Raw genomic sequence first — 22,887 nt, forward strand, 5'->3', positions numbered from 1 at the left:
CAAAAATTGTACACTTTAAATATGTAGCTTATTTCATGTCAATTTTATGTCAGTGAAGTTATTTTAAAAATTCCATTAAAAGTTCACAAGAATAAGTTTAAAAAATCCCAGAATAGAACCAAATGACAAAGAAATGTAAAATATGAGAGAGGGGAAAAAATGCCAGGTAAAGATGTAAAGGATCTACTTTATCTTGAATTTTATCGTGATATATTTAGTTGTGTTTTTTCATTTCTCTTTCTTATCATTCAGTGAACCCTTTGCATTTAAAGATATGTGCCTCTCTTTAGCTCTTGGAAATATTCTTACAGTCTTTGATAATGTCCTCTACCAGGTGTAAGAATTTGGCTCAGGCTATGAGATAGAGGAGAACTAGGGAGGGGCATTGTTAGAAATCCCTAGATCCCCACCTCAGTCCCAAACAAAGATACCCCTACCCCACCAGTCCTCCATAAGGGATGGGAAATTGATTTCTCTAGACTTGAGGACACTATGTGCAGAGGAAGGCTGTAGTGAGGAATGAAAAATAGCCAAAGATCTATTCTTTCACATGTTCCAGAATGCTAGTGCCTGGGTTTAAATCAGTGTATCGGGAAATTAGAAAATGATTCTCTGGAGCAACTAAACCATCCCATAGAAAAGAAACATAGCCTGACAGTTGGGAGTGCCCAGTAAAAAAAAATCTGGATACCCACTTAATTGTAGCCTACAGTGAACCCATTTGTGGTAAATGATGCTTCCAAACCACCTTTAGGACCTCATTCTTTTTTTTTTTTTTTTTTTTAATTTTTTTTTTTCAACGTTTATTTATTTTTGGGACAGAGAGAGACAGAGCATGAACGGGGGAGGGGCAGAGAGAGAGGGAGACACAGAATCGGAAACAGGCTCCAGGCTCTGAGCCATCAGCCCAGAGCCCGACGCGGGGCTCGAACTCACGGACCGCGAGATCGTGACCTGGCTGAAGTCGGACGCTCAACCGACTGCGCCACCCAGGCGCCCCAGGACCTCATTCTTAAATATAAACGGATAACCAATCATCTTGAAGCATTTGAGGAAAGCCTTCAACATGAAAGAGAAAGCCAAAAAACAGAGAAAAGGTACCAATAGCAGTATAAAGATGGGAAGATTTTGCATCCAAAATTCAGAGATCAAGAAAGAACTTTTGGAAATTAGCTAACAGCAGAAATGAAAATTTCAGTTAGAGAAGTTGAAAAACAATGAGATGGGGGTATCTGGGTGGCTCAGTTAGTAGAGCATGGGACTCTCGATCTCAGGGTTATGAGTTTGAGCCGATGTTGGGCATAGAGATTACTTCAAACACACAAATAAACAGGTGGATAATAGCAGGAAAACAATAAGTAGAGAATCAATGTAATAGGAATTGCAGAAAGATAGACCAGAGAAAATGAAGGAGGTACACTACTAAGTGTGCAATAGCATTATGTCTAAATAACAATGTAAAGGGTCACCTGGGTGGCTCAGTCAGTTAAGCATCCAACTCTTGATCTTGGCTCAGATCATGATCTCATGGTTTCGTGGGTTTGAGCCCTACATAGGGCTCTGTGTTGACAAGTGTGGAGCCTATCTGAGATTCTCTCTCTCCTCTCTCTCTGTTCTTCCCCAACTCGTGCTGTGCCTTTCTCTCTCTCAAACAATAAATAAACATTAAAAATTAAAAAAAAACAATGTAAATACCTTAATTTAAAACTACTTTATTAGTGGGGCGATTAAGCATCTGGCTCAGTTAAGCATTTGACTCTTGATTTCAGCTCAGTTCATGGTCCCACAATTCGTGGGTTCGAGCCTCATGTGAAGCTCTGTGCTGACAGTGCGGAGCCTGATTGGAATTCTCTCTCTCTCTCTCCCTCTCTGCCCCTCCCCTGCTCGTGCATTCAGTGTCTTTCTCTCTCTCTCAAAATAAATAAATAAACTTAAAAAAAAAAACTTTATTACTAAAAATTGTCAAACATCATCTGAGATTTCAGTCATAATCACTGATCACAGATCACCATAACAGATACAATAATAATGAAAAAGTTTGAAATATTTTGAGAATTAGCAAAATGTGATACAGAGACATGAAGTTAGCAAATGCTTTTGGAAAAATGGTGCAGATAAGACTTGCTCAACACAGGTTGCCACAAACCTTCAGTTTGTAAAAAATGCTTTGTCTGTGAAGTGCAATAAAGCAAAGGACAACAAGGTATGCCTGTACAAGAAAGTTTCCCAGACTGAAAGATAGGAATTTCCAAATTCAAAGAGCAGGTGGAAAGCTCAGCGTAATGAAATCTAAAGACCCAATTCAAAACAATCCTCAAAGCTTTCAGAGAAAGGTAACAAATTATGAATACGAAATAATGGATTTGTGCTGTTATCTTATTTCTCAAAAGCAAAATTAAAAGCTAAAAAACAATGAGCTTTCAAAATTTTAAGTGAAAATTATTTGAAACATATAGTTCTATACCCAGCTAAACTATCAGCAGATGCGAGTACAGAGTGAAGATACTTCCAGAAAAATGCAGTCTTAAAAAATTTCCCGCTTGGGAAGCTACTGAACTATGTGTTCTACTAAAATGAAGTAAGCCAAGAAAGATGAAGATATGGAATCCAGGAAATAGGGGTTTTAACACAAGAGGGAGAGGAAGGAAATTCCCAGGGTGATGTTGAAGGAAGTTCCAGACATTAGCTATGGGAAAGGACAGAGGGCTCTAGAAAGGAAGCTTCCAGGAAAAAAATGAAGTGAGAGGGTATTTGACAGACTTTATATGTAGAAGGTTGGAAAAGTATTTTGTAGCTTTTAGATTGTATAGAAAGACTTCAGTATATGTTAAAAAGACACCCAGGTAAATGAAATTTGGCAGAAGGAGAAACAAATTATTGTACTGGGAGGGAAACAATAATGAACAATGTTTTCAAAGACTAATACAGTTGACCTCTGAACACCTCGGGTTTGAATTGTGTGGTTCCACTTATATGTGTGTTTTTTTAAAAAATAAGTACAGTATAGTACTGTAAATGTATTTTATCTTGTGATTTTCTTAACATTTTCTTCTAGATTACTTTTTGTAAGAATACAGTATATAATGCATATAACATGCATAATATGTGCTGAACAGTAAGCCTTCTGGTCAGCAGTAGGCTGTGAGTAGTTTAGTTTTGGGGAGTCAAAAATTACATGTGGACTTTTGACTATGTGTGGGGTGGGTACCCCTCATCTCCCATGTTGTTCAAGTGTCATGAAAATATAGTAATTTAGATATAGAATGTGGATATAATTAAAAAAAAAGAAAAAAACAACTTTAGCCCTATAGCTATTTGGAGGATGGGTGAGAAAAAGAGAAGGAAGTATATTAAAATTCACATTATCATAATAGGAAGTCAGATGATTATATTTTAAATAGGTGAATCAAGAGATAGTGGTATTTGCATATTATTTAGAAATATGTAGATAAATCCCAGAATAAGCAGCTTGTGAAAGCATTTTAAGCAGTTGTCTCTGAAGTGTGTTTCTTTCCTTCTTAAAAATTTATTTTATTGAGATATAAGAACATTGTGTAAGTTTAAGGTATAGAACATGTTGATTTGATTCATTTATATATTGCAATATAATTACCAAGGCAGGGCTAGCTATGAGATGTGTTTCTGTATGCAGTATTAAAGTCACAAAAGTAACCAGTTAAGGATCTAAAATAGAAATTTCAGTATCCAAACATGTCAGGAGTCGGGAGACTCTTTTATAATGGTGAAATTAACAGGTGATGTTCAAATGTAACAAATCAAGAAATGTCAGTTCAAGCACATCAAGAGTATGAGGTAAACACCAGCAGAACCACATCTGGAAACTGTTGAAATGGCCACATCTGTGGAATTTGGGGGCTATTGCGTTTATTACAAACCCTTTTTGGAGTGGGTCTGAGGTAGTTAAACCTGAAAGGGCAGAGCTCCTCTCCGGGATTTAGGGCAGACAGAGTGTATGTTATAGGGCAGAAGAGTTTGCCTCTCTGTCATCAGGCGCCCATAGACACCGTGCCTGTCATCGCCTGTCGTCTTATTCATGTCCCCTCTCTTCCTGGATAGCCCCGACTGGGAGGAACCTGGGTAAGCTGCCATCCTGTTTGTTGGGTGTTTTGTTTGCTTTTCCGGCTCTGGGATGAGCTTGGGTGTGGATTCCCGTAGAACCTTGGCCTCATGTCACCTTGAGATTCCGGTGTGGGACACCAAGGCGAGAAACAGTGGCTTGTTCCACAGTGGCACGGCAGGGCTGCCCCAGTTTACTGCCTTTTTACTTGGGGCTGGTTAAACATTGGCAGAGCAAGGGCACCGGGTAGGTTGGCTGTACGGTTTCCGTGCTGCCCATAGGCTCCTGCCCACCCCCTCCCGCCTCCCCGCTATCAGTGGGGACTGAATCTGGCAGGGTCTCCCTGCACCAAGGCCCCAGGGCTGCGTTAGCCGGAGGAGGGGCTGCCTCTAGAAGCTCACACAGAGACCCCATGGTGGCCAATCATGGCCCTGGGCTGGGCCTGCTCTCCCCACATGCGGGCATGTACCTGCGTCAGAGATGATTCATTTAAGTGGAGAGTCTCCATGACTGGGTTTAGACAGCCTGTTTGTTTCATTTTTATTTAAACTATCAATTCTTGGGGCGCCTGGGTGGCTTGGTCGGTTAAGCGTCCGACTTCGGCTCATGTCATGATCTCGTGGTCTGTGAGTTTGAGCCCCGCGTCGGGCTCTGTGCTGACAGCTCAGAGCCTGGAGCCTGCTTCAGATTCTGTGTCTCCCTCTCTCTCTGCTTCTCCCCTGTTCATGCTCTGTCTCTGTCTGTCTCAAAAAAATAAATAAACGTTAAAAAAAATTTTTTAATAAAAAAAAAAACTATCAATTCTTAAGCAGTACACGTGTGGCGCTGCCTTGACACTGGGATGCGTGGATGGGAAGGCCACTTCTCATTTCTCCTCGCTTTTTGCTCCAAGCTGGACCTCACAAAGTGTAAACATTCTTCCTGGAGCAGGGCTGGGAGGCTGTTAAGGTGAGAGAGAGTTTCTGAGCTGTGTTTCATTTCTCTGTTCAGAGCATGAAGGGCATTGAGGAAGGCGTGGAGTTCTTGCCAGTCAACAACACCAAGAAGGTTGAGAAGCGGGGCCCGAAGCGCTGGGTGGTGCTGGTGGCCGTGCTGGTTGGCATCTTCTTGCTTTCTCTCATGACTTGTTTCCTGGTGTGGCACTTCCAGTGTGAGTAGAGCCAGGGGTTGGCTCTGGGGAGAGTGATGGGGAGGGGGAGGACGGTGGCTGTATGTCCTCTCTCAGTGGACAGACATACGGGCCACCGGTTGTGGGCATGAGGGAGAGACCGGAGGGTGCAGCTGGGGGTAGGTAAGGAAGGGTCCAGGGCCCTGGCTCCCCTGGCTCTTCCAAGTCATAAGGGAGGGGTGTTGGCCCACAGGCTCATGCATCCACTGGCCTCTCCTGGCATTCACTCCCCCAGGGTTGCTGAGGGCAGCTTGAGGACAGTGGGGGGACCAGGGTAGCATGACGGTGTCACTTCCTCTGACCACCCTCCTTCTCTGGTCTCCCATAGACCAGAATGCGCGGGTTCAGAAGGTCTTCAATGGCTACCTGAGGATCACAAATGAGAACTTTCTGGATGCTTATGAGAACTCCAACTCCACGGAGTTCGCAAACCTGGCCAGCAAGGTGAAGGAAGCGGTGAGTCCAGTCCCTGGGCAGGGAGCCCTGTCCCTGGGGTCTGCCCTGGCACTCCCAGTCTCACCCAGGCTGAAAGAACACTGCTCCCTTCACTCCCGGATCCCTGGGCTGGCCGGTGGGTCCCAGGAGGGAGGGAGAGGCACGGGCTTGGGCAGTGGGCTATTGCTGTTCTCTGGCATGCCGTGAGCATTCCCTCTCGCCCTCAGCTGAAGCTGTTGTACAGTGGGGTGCCGACCCTGGGCCCCTACTACAAGAAGTCGTCTGTGACTGCCTTCAGGTGGGTGCCGGGGAGAAGGCTGGGTGGGATCAGTGCTGTGTGGTAGGTGGGCAGAGAGCTCGCAGCCTGCAGGGTGATGCAGCTTCAAGGTCTGGCATGGGGAGCAAGGTGCTATCCTTGTTCTTCCCTAGGTGTGTGTACTTTAGCCCACAAGTTCTGCTGTCTCCAGGGCAGGGGTAGCCATCCGTAGGAGTGTCCCCAGGTGCCACGGGTGAAGACAGGTGTGGTGTGTCCTCCATGTAAACCACTCAGTAATGGTGATGATCGTTTGTTATGTTTCTAAATTTGGGTTTGGAAGGCTTCGGTGAGTCTTCATATTTTCCTTGCTTAGGCAGCCTTCAACATACTTTTTTGAAAATAGACTTTATCTCAAAAGTACTTTTGATTTAGTTTAATCTTTACGTATTTATTTAAAAGCTTATTTATTTATTTAAGTAATCTTTATGCCCAATGTGGGGCTCAAACGCACGACCCCGAGATCAAGAGTCATGTGCGCTTAAAAAAAAATTTTTTTTTAATGTTTATTTTTTTGAGATAGAGAGAGTGAGTGGGCCAGCGGGAGTGGGGAGGGGCAGAAAGACAGTTGAGGAAGAGAATCCCAAGCAGGCTGTGTGCCGTTAGCACAAGAGTCCAATGCCGATTCAGAGCTTGATTCCACGAACTATAAGATCACGACCTGAGCCGAAATGAAGACTTGAACTTTAACCAACTGAGCCACCCAGGTGCCCCAGTTTAATCTTTATGAGTGCTGGCTGGCAGGTGGCATTCTCGTCCTCTTTCAGAGATGAGGACACAGACTCGAGAGTTTGATATTCAACGTGCCCAAGCTAGTGGTAGCATTGACAGCTCACCATCCAGGCTGCTTTCCCACTCCCAAACCTGAGCTGGCCCCAGAACACGTCTGGTTGGCGAGAGACTGTGAGAGTAGAGGGTACAGACGCAAGGTCTCTTGCTTAAAGGATCGAAAGGTGGGCAAGCATAAAAGAATCTGAGGTGGGCCCTGCCTGGAGGAAGGTCTCGTGGGGAGCCTGAGCCATCACATCTATATCCAGCATCTGGGAGAGTGTGGGGACAGGTGGGGTGCCTGGCGCCCGCCTGTGCCTCAGGCTCACCCCTCTCCCCACAGCGAGGGCAGTGTCATTGCCTACTTCTGGTCCGAGTTCAGCATCCCCAAGTACCTGGTGGAGGAGGCCGAGAGCGCCATGGCAAAGGAGCGTGTGGTCACATTGCCACCCCGTGCCCGCGCCCTCAACTCCTTCGTGCTGACCTCGGTGGTGGCCTTCCGTGAGTACAGGGACGCTGGGCATGGGCATTTGCTGGGCCAGGCTTCCCTGGAGCAGGGCCAGGCCCTGGACCGTTGCAGGAGGGCAGCACTTCCGAGCCAGTGCATAGAAGGGAAGACGGTCTGCTGGCTGGGTACCTCCCTTTAGGGGAATAAGGAAGCAGGATGAAGGAAATTGACCACAGTGGTAAATACTGTGTTTTCCCTCTTGTTCTTCAGCCACTGACCCCAGAACAGTGCAGACCACCCAGGACAGTAAGTATGCCCTCCTCCCAGAGAAGATGGATGTGGCCAGACGCCCTTTCAGTCAAGGGGGTCCCCCGAAGTCATACACATCCCCCACCTGTCCCAGGCTGTGAGAAGCCCCCTCTTCTGTCTCTTCTGGGTCCAGGGCAGCCTGGCACATCTCCCTGGGTGCACCCCCCAGGGAGGCTCTGGGTTGCTCGCCCCTACCGGCTCTGCCCTCTCCGTCTCCCACACAGACAGCTGCAGCTTTGCCCTGCACGCCCGCAGCGGGGAGGTGACCCGCTTCACCACGCCTGGCTTCCCTGACAGCCCATACCCGGCTCGGGCCCGCTGCCAGTGGACCCTGCGGGGGGACGCCGACTCCGTGCTGAGCCTCACCTTCCGAAGCTTTGATGTCGCGCCCTGTGACGACCGTGGCAGTGACCTGGTCATGGTGTATGACACCCTGAGCCCCGTGGAACCCCGTGCCGTGGTGCAGTGAGTGTCCTGGGGAAGCAGAGGCGGGCTGCGGGAGCTCGGCAGCTGCCTCCGGAGGGAAGTGTAGCGTGGGTTGGAGATACAGCCTATGACTTTCAGGCAGTCGAGAGGAGGTGTGTGTGATCCTCAGTGTGAGCTCCCAGAGCGTCTCAGGGGTGATTTCAGCCCTGGCAAGGGTGAGGAAGGCTCACTGGTCCCTAGATGCCAGTGAGCACGGTGTACTTCCTTTCCTTGCCAGAGCGGAGGTGCAGACTGCTGTTGTAAAATGCCCACTTTATCATGACTTGCTTATATTGAGGCCAGTGGACCAGGAGGAGGCTGCCATTGAAAAGATAGTTTGTTACTTATAGTTCCCAGAGGAGGGGGCATGCAAGGCCACATGGGGAAGCCCCAGGGTCAGTCAGGAGGCAGAGGGGGCCGGAGGAGAACACAGGCAGGAGCCTTTGTTGTGGTTTCTGCCGGAAAGGCCAGGCAGGGCAGTGGATGCAGGTTTAGGAGTGACTGGTTTGAGTAATTCCAGTGGGTTCTGGGGCACAAGTCTATCTCTAGTTGTCAGGTATCTGGTCGTGGGGTGATTAGGATGGGTGGATGGTGGCCTGGAGAGAAGAACCCCATGGAGGAGGTGGTTGGGGTGTGGGCTCTGGATTGATTGGTCTGTATGTGAAAGGCTTCCCTGAGGGTGAGTTGACTATCTCTAGGAATTGGCGGGTCTTGGGAAGGGCAGTCTCTCCAGAGGCGGCGAGCCCCCAGCTGCCCGAAGCATCAGGCTTACAGGAAATAAAAAGGCATCATACACCTGCTGAGGAACTGGGGGGTGCCAAGATGATTGCCCCCCGCCCCGCGCTGTGGGGCTCGAGCGTGCTTCTCAGAGCACCGTGGGTAGGCATGAGCTGCCCTCTCCCGAGCTCTCCCTGACTCAGTGGGCCAGAGCCTTCTCTTGCTGTCTGTGGAAATGAGCCGGGCAGACGTTTTGTGATAAATAATGGGCTAGAATTCAGGCTCCAAAACAAGATAGAACCATCTGCTGCCGTAGCTCAGCAGCTAGGACTCCAGCCTGAACACCCTTTTTGTGCAAGGTTTCTTCCCCTGTCTGTAATTCATGAATTGTACAACGAAATAAACACATGGCTCCGAAAGGAGAAAGTGGGAAATAGACATGCACAGAGAGCACAGACCTCCATCATGATCTGGAAGCAATCACTGTTAAATTTGTGAGGTGTGTTCTTCCACGCTTTCTGCTATGTGTGTGTATGTTTGTGTATAGCTTTAAAAATAGGATTTTACGGCACGTTTGGTTTTGCTGTCTGGTTTGAAAACTGAAGTATATCATGATGATCCTTCCAAATCAGTAAGCTTGCTTCTGTGATTTTAATGGTTGCATAACGTGGCATTGTGTAATGTACAATGAGCACAAAGAGGCAGCCTGACACAGTCATTAGCTGTGTGGGCTCCGGAGCCTGGATGCCCAGCCACTTATTAACTGTGGAACCTTGGACAAGTTACTTCAGTGCCTCAGTATCCTTATCTGTGAAATGGGGATAATAGTATTTACTTAGTGGAGTTGTTATGAAGACTCCTGAGTTCTTAACATGTTCTTAAGTGTTGTCGGTGCTGTTACTGTTACTAGTATTGTTATTATTTAGCCCATAGTTTAATGAATCTTCTGTGGTCAAGCATTTGAGACTTCTGAGTTTTTGCTGTTTTTTTTTTTTTTTTTTTAATGTTTATTTTTGAGAGAAAGAGAGAGGGAGGGAGAGAGAGAATGAGCCAGGGAGGGGAAGAGAGATGGGGGGACAGAGGATCCAAAACAGGTTCAGTGCTGTCAGCAGTGAGCTTGATGCGGGGCTCAAACTCACAAACCTTGAGATCATGATCTGAGCCAAAGTCAGATGCTTAACTGACTGAGCCACCCAGGCATCCCTGTTTTCTGTTGTTTTAAACAAAGATAAATAAATCCTATCTCAGTCATTTGTGCGGGGAGGAGCTTTTAAATGACCCTTGGCCTTTTATGGATGGGACCTGGTTTCTGTCTGCTGTCTGTAACACATGCAACTTCTGACCCCTACAGGCTGTGTGGCACCTACCCTCCCTCCTACAACCTGACCTTCCTCTCCTCCCAGAATGTCTTGCTCGTCACGCTGATAACCAACACTGAGCGGCGACACCCTGGCTTTGAGGCCACGTTCTTCCAGCTGCCTAAGCTGAGCAGTAAGGAAGGGCCTGGTGGGGCAGAGGAGGGACAGGTCTGAGGGGCTGGCCTGAGCCCACGAGGCGCAGGCCAATCCCTTGGGCTGGTGAACTGGCTCAGGTCGGTTTCAGAGGTTTGAAGCTTAAGCCACAGGGCCTTTTGTCTCTTGTGTGGGTCAGGAGCCCTCCCTAAAGTGGTCAGTCTCCTAGTGCTCAGACTTTCTGGCCACTGGCTGTGGAGTTTGCGGGGGCCCTGGCAGGCAGCTTGAGAGAGTCGCCGGCTGGCTCTGCCAGGGCCCCTCGGCCTACCTACCTGCCTGCCTGGCCAGGCAGGTCCTCGGTCCTCAGGCTCTTCCTCCTGCCTTTCCTCTCAGGCTGTGGAGGCTACTTACGTGGAACCCAAGGGACATTTAGCAGCCCCTACTATCCTGGCCACTACCCGCCCAACATGAACTGCACGTGGGACATTGAGGTAGGAGCTGTAGGGTGCCTGTGAGGGCAGAAAGGGGGAGAGAGGGAGAAGAGGGAGAGGGAACAGGGGAGTGGGAGAGGGAGGGGAAGGGAGGGAGGAAGAAGAGGGATGCTCCAGAATGGCAAGTGAGGAAGGTCAAGAAGAGGGAGTTGGGCTCCCTTAGCAGCCCCCAAGTTGCCGAATATCTAAAGCCTTGCAGAGTAGAGCAGGGTGCAGTAGCCCTAACCTTGTAACCTCCAGCAGACCCATATTCAAATGGTCTCAAATTCTAGCTCTTTTTTAACAATGTTTATTTATTTATTTTTGAGAGAGGGCGCGCGTGCATGTGCACGTTCACACACGCACACACACGTGTAGGGGAGGGGCAGAGAGAGAGGGAGAGAGAGAGAATCCCAAGCAGGCTCCGCACCATCAGCACAGAGCCCTATGCGGGACTCAAACTCACGAACCGTGAGACCGTGACCTGAGACAAAACCCAGAGTCGGACGCTCATTCGACTGAGCCACCAGGGCGCCCCTCACATTTTAGCTCTCGATCAGTGGCCCCCTGAGGGACCTTGGGCCAGTCACTGTACATCAGAGCCTCAGCTGGCTCCTAGGAAAGAGGAGAAGGAGTGGTGTCTGCCTCTCAGAGGTAATGTTGCGATTGTGTGTGCAGCTTGGAGAAAGCACTTGCTAAATGACAAGTCTTGCCTCCGGGGCTGCCCGCAGGCCATCCGAGTCAGGGACCCATCTCTCCTTTCTTTCTTCGATGGTGCCAGGAGGACCACCAGCTTTCTTTAGGAATAAGAGTGTCTCTTGCCTCTGAGTCTAGAGGTTCTTCCAGCCGTCCAACCTGAGTCCCTCTTGCTGTGTGTTCCATATCGCCCACACGGGTCAGGGAGATAAAAACACAGCAGCCACTGTCCCCCAGCCCCCGTGGCCAGCAGCACGTGGCATCCTTGGGTTTAGGAGGGGGGAAGGAAGCGGCAGAGGCCCAGCAGCATCGCTCTCCTTAGGTGCCCAACAACCAACACGTGAAAGTGCTCTTCAAGCTCTTCTACCTGTTGGAGCCCAACGTGCCCCCGGGCAGCTGCCTCAAGGACTACGTGGAGGTCAACGGGGAGAAGTGAGTACCCTGGGGCACCCAGTGCTGGAGGGGAAGGGGGCGCCCCGAACACTTCTGGATCCTCTTCCTACCGGTGACCGCCCCCTCCAGGTACTGCGGGGAGAGGACCCAGTTTGTGGTGACCAGCAAAAGCAGCAAGATCACTGTTCGCTTCCATTCCGACCAGTCCTACACTGACACGGGTTTCTTGGCCGAGTACCTCTCCTATGATTCCAGTGACCGTGAGTACACGTCTCCAGAAGGGGGAGCCTGGCTAGAGGGACTGGCCCACGATGAGCTCTCTGCTCTGTATCTTCCCCGCATTGTGCTCTCCTAATTCTGAGGTCCCAGAGAACGCAAGCTGCATGTCCGGTGGCTTTTTGAGACAAAATTGCAAGGCTGCCGGAAATGCACGTATTGAAAAAGGTGGGCAGTGAACCCTGGCACACACCGTGCCCGAGGCCTCCTGAGTTCCTTTGAGCCGTCTGTCCCTCCGGTTCAGCATTACCACAACTTGGCGCATCTGTGCTTGCCTTTGTGGCCTTATGACACCTTCGGGAATAGAGAGAGAGGAAGACCCGGGAGAGAATACTGGGGCACGACTCATCACGCCCCCTGCTCCTAGCTCGGACAGTTCCGTGTTCTACACCTAAGAGATCTGGCCGTTTCTGCTGCCTCGAGTCTCACTGTCTGCTGTGCGCGTAGCAGTTCTAACCTAGTCACAGTGATTTTTCGTTTCAGCCCCTACATCACACAGTAACCTTCCGGCAGACATTTTAATTATATGCAAGAACCCAAATTTCAGTTAAAATGCAACTGCATGGCTCACCACCCAAAATGCGATTGGATGAACAAACCCCTCCGATAAGTGATTGGGCTGCCTGTGCAGCACAGAGAACGGTCTCCTCTCAGCTCTGTCTGCTTCCCGATGCCATCGGGACATTCCGGTCTCAGAAACACTGGAATATGGGACATGTCTTAGAATTAAGGAAGTCCAGGGATGCAACTGGACACTTGGATGGGGGTACACATCCATCCACTGTTGCTCCGTGTTGGGCATGGGGAGCCTGGCACCTGGGCAGGAGTGGGCGGCCAAGGACATGGGGCAGTAGAACTGAGAGCACACCCAGCCAGTCTCTCTCCACTTTGTCTGCAGCTTCCTGGGGCTTGATCATCGGCAGTCAAGGCCCCACTCCCACCCCCCGCCGCCCCGCTAGCGGTCTGTGGCTAGCCTCCCGTGCCGGCTGTAGGAAATGCGCTTGCCGCAGCGTGGTGGGGCTGGGTGACCACAGCCCTGGGGTGCCGGCTGCAGCCTGCTCCTCTCTCCGTGGAGGGCCGGACGGGGAAGAGTTTTCTCTTTGGTCCTCGCTGTGGCTGTGAGGCTGGCCCTGAGGGAGGGCAGTCGGCGTGGGAGGCGAGGCTGGTGGCCGTGGACTTGACGCCTGCCCTCTCCCCTGCAGCGTGCCCTGGGATGTTCATGTGTAACACAGGCAGGTGTATCCGGAACGAGCTGCGCTGTGACGGCTGGGCTGACTGCACGGACTACAGCGATGAGCTCAACTGCCGTGAGTCCTCTGCCCTTGCGCGCCCGGCTGCTGGGGAGCCGTCCCCATCTTTTGCTCCCTGTGTAGACATCAAGCCCCTTCCCTCCCTGTGCTGTTTGGAAGCCCTGCCTTCTGTCTGAGCAGGCAGGCACTGGAGTGTTTCTGCGGTAGTGGGGTTCGCTTCCATAGCCAGGAACGCAGAGGCACTCCGGAGCTGCCCCCTCCAGCAGGGCAGGTGGTTCCCGGGTGGCTGTCTGGTCACCCTTCCTGCCCGGGGGAGCTGTGAGCAATGACCAATGTCAGAATGAGGGCTCAGAGCCCAGCTGACCGCTGCTCTGTGCCCCCTTCAGAATGCAATGCCACCTACCAGTTCACGTGCAAGAACAAGTTCTGCAAGCCCCTCTTCTGGGTGTGTGACAGTGTGAACGACTGCGGGGACAACAGTGATGAGCTGCAGTGCAGTGAGTGCTTGGTGCTTGAAGGGTGGGGGAGGGGGGGTGTCAGTGCCTGTTGGGCCTCCCTGCAACCTCAGCAGGGGGGCGGCGAACTGGTGCTGAGCGTGAGGCCCTGTCCCCAGGCTGCCCGGCTCAGACCTTCCAGTGTGGCAATGGGAAGTGCGTCCCACAGAACCAGCAGTGTGACGGGACAGACAACTGTGGAGATGGGTCCGATGAGGCCACGTGTGACAGAGGTGAGACCTGGCCCAGCCCACCTTGCTTTAGGGGCTTTCCTCCTGGTGGGAGCTGCCATGAGCACACTCCCGTTCCAAGTTTCCAAAGTTTAATAAACACAAACCACCCTCTCTGTGAAGTGTGACGAGAAAGTATGTCAGTGGGGAGAGAATCTTCCAGAAGGTGGAGAACCTTTGGTGGGCCTGGAAGGATGTGGTCATGGGTGTGGATGGATACAGCAGGCTTGATAAGGAGCATAAGGTGGATGGATCATCAGGCTTCTGGTTGGGTGTTGCCATGGAACTGATTCCCTTCCCCGTACTCCTCCTTGAGCAGTAACAACTGTTGCCTGCACCAAACACACCTATCGCTGCCGCAACGGTCTCTGTGTGAGCAAGAGCAACCCCGAGTGTGACGGGAAGAAGGACTGTAGTGACGGCTCAGATGAGAAGGATTGTGGTGAGCAGGGCCGCTGCATACAGTTGTGCAGGTTGTTCACTGTGCAAGGCACATACAGAGGTAGAAATCATGCCAGTGCCTCAGTCACCCGTCTCTGCCTCTGTCTACCTGGGGGAAAGGATAACTTTGCTGACTGGCACAGAGGCACTGTCCCATGGGCCAGCTCTGATCCTGGAGGCAGGGCCCAGGGCAGCCAGCACATCAGTGCCTCTGTGGCAGAGCTCGCATCCTGGCTGAGGTGTTGGGCTGGTCCCTGCTCTGTAGACCTGGCCCACAGGGCACTGGCAAGTCCTGGCTTCCCCATCCTGCCTGGAGGAGGGGGGCACAGCTTACCAGAGCAGTAAGCAGGGTTTAGTCCCCACCCCAACCATGCTTCAATTTATAGCCTCATGTGTATTTCAGAGTCACTGGCCATAGGTTAAATCTGAGCACAGCTGTAGGTGTTCTGTGACTTTGCATCGCCGCCCCCCCCCCCCCCCCCCGCTCTTCCCTCTGAGAGCTGTGTCCTTCAGCATTCAACGAGGACATCTAGGCAAATGACACTCAAATTAAATCTAAGCAAACCAGCAGGTCTCTCTGAAGGCCTCTAAATGCATTTGGGCAGGACTAAGGAGGTAGGAGCGTGAGGGTTTTGAGTTTGGGAGTGGGGAGGGGGGCCGGGAGGAAGTCAGTGGGTCTCTGAGGCTGGAAGATATTTGTAGAGGGTCCCACCAAAAGGCCACCACCCCACATGACCTCCCGTTGAGCCTGGCGTGTGGCCCCAGGGGCTGGTGCCCCGCTGTGACTTTCTGACCTTTGGGTTTTCTGCCCCTCCCAGACTGTGGGCTGCGGTCATTCACCAGGCAGTCTAGGGTCGTCGGGGGCAAGAATGCAGATGAAGGTGAGTGGCCCTGGCAGGTGAGCCTCCACGCCCTGGGCCAGGGCCACGTGTGTGGGGCTTCGATCATCTCTCCCAAATGGATGGTGTCAGCAGCTCACTGCTTCATCGACGACAAAGGATTCAAGTAAGCCCTGGGCGGGAGCCACTGAGCAGGAGCAGGGAGGCTTCCTCTTAGACCCTAAGAGGTTCTCCTCTGTTTTCTGGACTTGGAAGCCCCCTGTGTGTGTAAGTCATGGCAGAGTGGATGGCATGGGGGCAGGGCCAGGACTGGGGGGGTGGGAGACACCCCGGGATGTCATAGTGGTAATAATAGAACTAACACTTGTTGGGTACTCCCTTTCCATCAAGCAGTATCTAAGTGCTTCTCCTACCAACCCAGTTGGGCAGGTCTGATTACGTCCCCATTTTACAGAAACAGAGGTTCAGAGAGGTAAGAACATTTGCTTGAGGTTGTGCTGTTATGAAGTGGCACAGTCAGATGAGAGCCCGAGTGTGTGGATTCCAAGGCTTGTGCGGTTAGTCCGCACACAGGGACTCCTTGGGACCGGCTAGGACAAGCCTCACATTCACATTCCAGCTTTGTTTGCCCAGTGACCTTGGGCAAGTTATCCACGCCTGCTGGGCCTCAGGTACTTTGGCAGCTTTGGTGACAGCATGAGTTCTTATCCTTGGAGTTCTGAGAATAACATGCTCGTGTTCCTGAAACCTGGTACACACTGTGCTCCACACATTGGAGCCTCAGGTCCCTGGGCAGACTCCAGCCTGGCCCAGGAAAGCCTCTAAGGGAAGGGTCAGGCTGGCATCTCAGAACGGGGTAAGCAGAGCCACAGTCTGCAGACCAGAGGGTCGGCAGGAACAGGTGGTCTGCCCCGGGCCTCTGGCTACTGGCCGTAGGGAGTCTAGTGGGATGGCTTCCTCCTGGAGAAGCAGGCACAGGGGAGCAGACCTTGCAGGGAATCCCCACCCTCAGGGCCTTCCTGCTGGGTGCATGCCCTTTGGACAGAGGCAGCTGTGTGAGAGGGTGACCGGACTGCCCTAGTCACCCTTCTGCGGGGCGGAGAGAAGAACCACTGTGCACTTTCTGGAGAGACAGTGCTAGGGCACCAAGTAGGCCCAAGGCACAGACGTTGAGCAACGTCAGGCAGGTGCACGTAGGCATGGGTGATGACATGGTCCGCAGGGGGCAGGGTCAGTGTGGCTGTCCCCAGGGCCTTGCTGAGCTGTCAGAGGGCAGCCTCGTCCCACCTGACTGTCCTCTCTTATTTTACCACACTTTCCTCCACCCTGGACAGAAGAGATTTTGTTTCTTTTTGGAGTGATGGAAGCTTACTTACAACTATTGTAAAATAAGCTTTTTGTCTTGGGATACAGACAGGTTGCAAAGACAGAATGGAGTTCCCGCACACCGTAACGCAGTTGCCCTTGTTGTTAATGTGGTGCGTCTGTCCCACACTGGTCCCTTCCGCTAACACCAGTGTGGGCTTTCCTGGTATCCCAGGGGTTTTATATCCTTTCTGGGGCAGGAGGTAGTCCAGGCTCCCGCTTTGCATTCTGTTGTCCCATGCCCCCAATCTCCGATCTAGGACAGTGGCTCAGTTTGTCTTTGTTTTTGTGATCTTGACGATCTGGAGGCCAGGCATCCTATGGAATGCCCCCATCTGGGTTTGTCTGCTGTTGTCATGATTACACTGGGCTTCTGAGTGTTTGGAAAGGATATCACATCTTGTCAGCAGGCACATGATATCAACATGACTTACCGATGGTAATGTTGATCTTTCTCATTTGATTGAGATAGCACTTGCCGGGGTTCCTCACCATAAAGTATTTCCCCCTTTATTATTAGGAAGTGAGCCAATTTGGAAGTCTTCTGTAAGGAAGATTTGTCCCTTCTTTTTCATTTATTTCTTCATCTACTTATATTCGTATGGATGCATGTATATTTACATTTTGGGTTGTAATCCAATGATACTACTTTGTTGCTCAAATTGTTCCAAATGTGACCATTGCGCTCTCTTTGAGGTTGGCTCCTGTGTCCTTTTGATCTGCCCTCGTTCTTTTGTTCTTTTGAGACACTTCCTTGCTTTCTGGTCCTACCAGGTGCTTGTCCGGGTCCAGCCCTGGAATTAGCCATTCCCTCAAGAAATGTTAGCAGGGAATAGTATTTAAAAAGTGAGACCAGGGTGCTTGGTGTCCTTAGTGATACCACAGTCCCACTGTTTCTAGACCCTCAGCAGGGCGAGCTAACATACTCATGTACGGTCTTCACTGAAGAGCTCACCCTGTGCCCTCTGTTACTTCTCCCTCTTTCTCTTGCTTCCTCACCGAATTTCTCATTTCCTTGTCCTTCATCTTCTCTTGATTATCCGTCTGCCAGTTAATAGTGCACTTAATGCATTCAACACCCATTGTTATTAGCACTGGGAGACAACGATGAATAAGGTTTCTTCCCTGCACTTCCCAGGCTTCCCAGGCAAGGGGAATGACATACGGTACGCGTGCTTGTGCACACATGAATGTACATGCACGTGCACGCGATAAGTGCTATGCAGCAACCAGGCACAGGTTACCTAGGCTGTGCAGGTGGGAGTTGAGAATTCTGCCCCAGGGCTGGGGAGGGAGACTTAGGAGTGCCTTTATGAGCAGGAGCATCTGATGTGAGTGTTGAAACGTGAGGGTGTTTGCAACTGGACAAGGTGACGCAGACCTTCCAGACAAAGGACAGGCATGAGCAGAGGCAGGTGGGTGTGAAGTGTGCAAGGATCTGGAGTGTGGAGTGCAGTCACTCTGGACGCATTTCTGAGTTGGCAAGTGCTCGCTGAGCCTTACCATGGTTGAGAGGAGGCTACCTGGTTCGGTCCATTCCATGACTTCTTAGCTGTGTGATCTTGGGCAAGTTACTTAGTCTCTCTGTGCCCGAGTCCTAAGCTTAAAATAGGCAGCCCTACATTGAAGGGCTGACTGGGGGAATGAAATGACTTGATGCGTTGGCACCGAGAAGAGTACTTGGCTTGGCCACCACCAGTGCCCTCCCAACCACACGGACGTCACTGGGGCAGCTTAGTGGCTGCCCTTCACACCTTGTTTCTCGATGGCTGGTACATGTGTGGGCCTTCAACAGCTGGCGACTGAGTCTGCTCGTATAATCGAAGGCTGTCCTAGATGGAGGAATGTGGACTGGAGAGAAAAGACCAGTGTGGCTTTAGTTGGGGCTTAGCATGGACACAGGGGTGACAAGGGATGTCTATCAGGTAAGATGGCACTAGAGGGGAGGAGGATGACCCTCCCTCTCTGCCCCGTCCCCTTACCCATCCCATCCATTCAACCCCTGGCCCTTGCCTGCTAGACATCCCAGGCCTTCTCTACTCTTTCCCCCTCACATGACTGCTCCCTTGGCTCCCCAGCCTCGGTGACTACAGCCCCCTCTACCTCATCACCTTCTTCCTTCTTGGCATGCCTGTCTGTTTTTGCAATGTGAAGGTGGTCTTTCCAAAGAGCTGATCTGATCGCATCACCCCCTTGCTTACATGCTTGTGATAACTCGCGGGATAAAGTGGAAACGGCGTAGCATGATCACCATGGCCGCATTCTCTGGCCCCTGCCATCTCTCCAACCTCAGTCTCTGTCCTGCCCTTACACCTTCCATATACTCGATTTGGGGGGCTCCTGAGCACTGCAAACATTGGCTCTCGGTGATTGTGCTGCTTTCTCCCCCGCCCGGAGGCCTTCACTAGCCAAGTCCTATATGATCTCCAAGGCCTTCTTCATGACCTGCTTCCTCTCCTGACTCACCTCTTCCCACCCCATGCTCTTCCGCAGCCTGCTACCTGTTCCTCTGTAGGTCACCCATGCTGTGCTGTCATGGGTGGTTTTCATGGCTCCCTCCCCAAGTACACAGTGGATTCAAGAGATCCTCTTGAAGACTGGATCTCATGCAATCTGGAACACCACAGATGGTTGGGAGAAAAAGTTAGAAAGGCAGAATTAATTCCTGGTTGGGGAGGTGAGGGCTGATTCGGCAGGTCTTGGAATCATCTTTGGCTGTTGGAAAGGATCTCACAAAAGCAGTTTTCAGGAAGTTCTCATCTGGCAAATTAAAGAGAGACCAGGAGCAAAAAGACCGGTTTGGAGGCCAGTGCTTCCGTCCGGGTGTGAGGTTCTGTAGGGAGGTGGTGGCAGGAATGGAGAGAAGGGAAGGATGCCCAGGTCAGCAGAGAGCAGGGGAGCTGGGCTTCAGGCAGGGATGGGGGAGAGAGACGGTCAAGGAGGACTGTAACGTTCTGTGCTGGCCGGAGAGAAGGTGCCTTGCCTGGACGTTTTAGGACTGACCGCTTCAGTAGCCTCTTGACTTTCCTGAGAGGTTAGAGAAGATGAGGCAGGTCTTCATGCTTTCCCCCCTCATGCGGATTTTCTGTTTTAAAGATATATTTTTCTGGGGTGCCTGGGTGGCTCAGTTGGTGAAGCGTCGGACTCTTGATTTCAGCTCAGGTCATGATCTCACAGTTCGTGAGTTCAAGCCGTGTGTTGGGCTCTGCGCCGATGGTGTGGAGCCTGCTTGGGCTTCTCTCTCTCTCTCCCTCTCTCTCTCTGCCCCTCCCCCTTGTTCTCTTGCGTGTCCTCTGTCTTTCTCAAAATAAATAAACTTTAAAAAAAGAGATATTTCCCCAATTTTTTATTTTGAAAATTTCTCAGACCTACAAAAAAGTTGCAACTACAATGAAAGAAAAAAATGACAGTGAACACTCTCATACCCTTTATCTGCAGTTGTTTTATTTCTCTCTCTTTACACGTGCACATGCTTTTCTGAACTCTCTCTGAGTTACGTGCAGCCTAACCGTGATGACACCTCTCCCCTAAGTGCCTCAGCTCGTGTCTCCCAAGAACAGAGAGAGCCTCCCATATACCCACAATACAGGGATCACCTCCAGAAATGCCAGTATTGACATGGTACAAGTGGTGAGCACGTCCTCCATGTTCTAGGTGTCCCCCAGTGTCCCCCAATATTGTCTTTTGTGTTTTTTTTTTAATTTAAAATCTAGTCTAAGGTCATGCTTTGTATTAGTCCTTTGTCTCTCAATTCTAGAACAGTTCCCCCAAGCCTTTATTTTTTATTATTTTTTTATGGCATTTTATGTTTGAAAAGTCCAGGCCAGTTATTCTGTAGAATGTCTCTTAATTTGGATATTTTGATTGTTTCTTCATGGTGAGAATTAGGTTAAGCTTCCCCCGCCCCCCCCCTCCCCCCCTGAAAGCATTACACAGGTGATGTTGCGTCCTAGCCCATTGGCGGGAATGGCTGGGAGAACACTGATCAGCTGGTTAAGGTGGTGGTCATGGCTTTCTCCATTATAAATGTGCCTCCCCCACTTGGTTATGAGTGAGTAATCTTGGACGACACTTTGAATCCGTATGAATGTCTTGTTCCCCAGCAATCTCCTACTCTCTGCCTTTATCATCCGTCGATGATTCTTGCTGGTGTTGGTTGTTGCTATGGTAGATGCAAAATGTGATTTCTTATTGTACTGCTTCTTCTGTATTTGTTAGCTGGTGTCTTTCTGTAAAGAGTAGCTTTCCTCTGTCCTTATAAAATTTCAAAATTATTTTTTAGATTCAGGATGGACTCCTGGATTCCCCTCCCCCTTTTATATTATTCAGCACATACAGTACTTGAATCCTGTGGTTTACTTTGATGTTTGGATGATCCTAATACTGGCTCCATGATTGTGTAAACACTTACTTCTGGTGAAACAAAATGTTCCAAGATCACTTGATGCCTTGCTTGCTTCAGACTTGAAATCGACCCTTTCTCCAAGGAGACTTGGTTCCTTTTAATGGAGAAGGATATTTAGAAACCAAGTCCTGGGTGTGCTGGGAATGTCATTGCTTTGGAGCCATTTTTAGGAAAAATTCTGAGCTCTTATTGCTACTTCTGATTGCACTCCCTCCTCCCCGACTCCTTTTGTATCTCCGTTTTCCCACACTGGAAGTTGAGGCTCCCAGCAACATCAGTGTGTCCTCCTGAATTGTTCAGACGGCCAGTATGCATGATAGAGTTCAGAATTGCTACACCTGTCCCACGACCAACAGTAGACCTAGTAAATGAAGTTTAGTCTACTGAACGGTCTACTGAACCACTGTGTTAAAAAAAGTATTTCTGTTGAGTTCTGTGTTATTCCTTCTGTGAAAGATCAGATTGATGAGAAATGCATTTTTGGTAATCAGATTAAAAATGTCTTAAAAGAGGGAAACAAGGGGGTTATGGGGGCTGAGTGCCATGGCAGGAGACACCAGTGGTTTTGGCTGAGGGCTGCAGCCATGCAGAAGCCACAGTCCCCTCAACATCTGGGTGGTGGCAGTGGCTTTCCCTAGGTCAGTGCTCTGCTCAGGGTCGCTGTCCCCGCTCCTCTCCCAGGTACTCCGACCATACCCTGTGGACTGCCTTCCTGGGCCTGCATGACCAGAGCAAGCGCAGTGCCAGTGGGGTGCAGGAGCTCGGGCTCAAGCGCATCATCAGCCACCCTTACTTCAACGACTTCACCTTCGACTATGACATCGCGCTGTTGGAGCTGGAACAGCCGGCCGAGTACAGCAGCACCGTGCGGCCCATCTGCCTGCCGGAAGCCTCACACACCTTCCCCACCGGCAAGGCCATCTGGGTCACCGGCTGGGGCCACACCCAGGAGGGAGGTGAGCTGGCTGGGCTGGCCACGGGTGGGCTGCCCACCTGCCTCTGGCAGTGGGAGGTTGTCCCAAGGTGAAGTGGAGACTCGGCTCTGGGTCAGGGGCCTGGAGGTGCCTCTAAACTATCTGAGTGACCTTGACAGTTGCTTAAACTCTGAGCCTGTTTCTTCACCTGTAAAAATGAAGATAAAACACCTTCCAAGATGGTGCTCAGTGAATGTAAGAGCACTGTGGTGGGAGTCCTGTGTGCTGTAGAGGCAAGCTAGCTGTGCCCGTGTCAGGTCCTGTTGCAGGAGCCTGGCCTCCTCTGTCCTTCTGCCTCCATCCGAAGGCCCTGAGTTGGTAATTGTTATATTGAAAAAAATCAGTTATAACAGTACTACAGCACATTGCTAACAACCTGTAGAATAAAGAGAGGAAAAAGTAAACCCGACACTTGGCTCTCCTGCTATGACGACACCCCGGGGCCCCTCTGGTGCTTTCCGTGGGTCTTCCTGTTTTTTCATTTCGCACACCTGTTCCCACGGCGAACGTCCGATCTCCCGTCACCTGTTGCCCGGCGGGTTTTACGTGTGTCGCCCAGTTACCCACAGGGCTGCACGATGTCCCCTCGCGTTGGTGTGGCATCAGTTCCTTGAACATTTGTCAGCCACGGGTATGGGGGCTGTGTCGGGAGATTTGCTACCGAGGTCTCTGGAATGGGGCCCTGCCCATGGCCCTGCAGGTGGGCGCAATGGCCCCCGGGTCAGCACTGCATCCCCACCCCCCCGCCTCCCCGTCCCCCCCAGGCTCCAGCGCGCTGATCCTGCAGAAGGGCGAGATCCGCGTCATCAACCAGACGACCTGTGAGAGTCTGCTCCCGCAGCAGATCACCCCACGCATGATGTGTGTGGGCTACCTCAGCGGCGGCGTGGACGCCTGCCAGG

At 50.9% G+C, this 22,887-nt stretch overlaps 1 protein-coding gene across 2 annotated transcripts in view; it reads left to right on the top strand.

Moving 5' to 3' along the window:
• ST14 (ST14 transmembrane serine protease matriptase) overlaps positions 1–22,887 on the top strand; it is a 42,913-nt gene that overhangs the window by 19,219 nt on the left and 807 nt on the right. For both annotated transcript variants that reach the window (XM_045483479.1, XM_045483480.1), the window contains exons 2-18: positions 5,069–5,228; positions 5,575–5,702; positions 5,909–5,979; positions 7,106–7,263; positions 7,481–7,516; positions 7,744–7,984; positions 10,053–10,192; positions 10,546–10,643; positions 11,641–11,750; positions 11,841–11,971; positions 13,190–13,294; positions 13,624–13,734; positions 13,851–13,964; positions 14,281–14,403; positions 15,221–15,407; positions 21,693–21,967; positions 22,750–22,886. In XM_045483479.1, coding sequence (XP_045339435.1) covers positions 5,069–5,228; positions 5,575–5,702; positions 5,909–5,979; positions 7,106–7,263; positions 7,481–7,516; positions 7,744–7,984; positions 10,053–10,192; positions 10,546–10,643; positions 11,641–11,750; positions 11,841–11,971; positions 13,190–13,294; positions 13,624–13,734; positions 13,851–13,964; positions 14,281–14,403; positions 15,221–15,407; positions 21,693–21,967; positions 22,750–22,886 — 2,325 coding nt within the window. The remainder of the gene's footprint in view (positions 1–5,068; positions 5,229–5,574; positions 5,703–5,908; positions 5,980–7,105; positions 7,264–7,480; positions 7,517–7,743; positions 7,985–10,052; positions 10,193–10,545; positions 10,644–11,640; positions 11,751–11,840; positions 11,972–13,189; positions 13,295–13,623; positions 13,735–13,850; positions 13,965–14,280; positions 14,404–15,220; positions 15,408–21,692; positions 21,968–22,749; position 22,887) is intronic.

This window comes from Leopardus geoffroyi, chromosome D1 (assembly GCF_018350155.1).
Source record: "Leopardus geoffroyi isolate Oge1 chromosome D1, O.geoffroyi_Oge1_pat1.0, whole genome shotgun sequence".
Taxonomy (NCBI): domain Eukaryota; kingdom Metazoa; phylum Chordata; class Mammalia; order Carnivora; family Felidae; genus Leopardus; species Leopardus geoffroyi.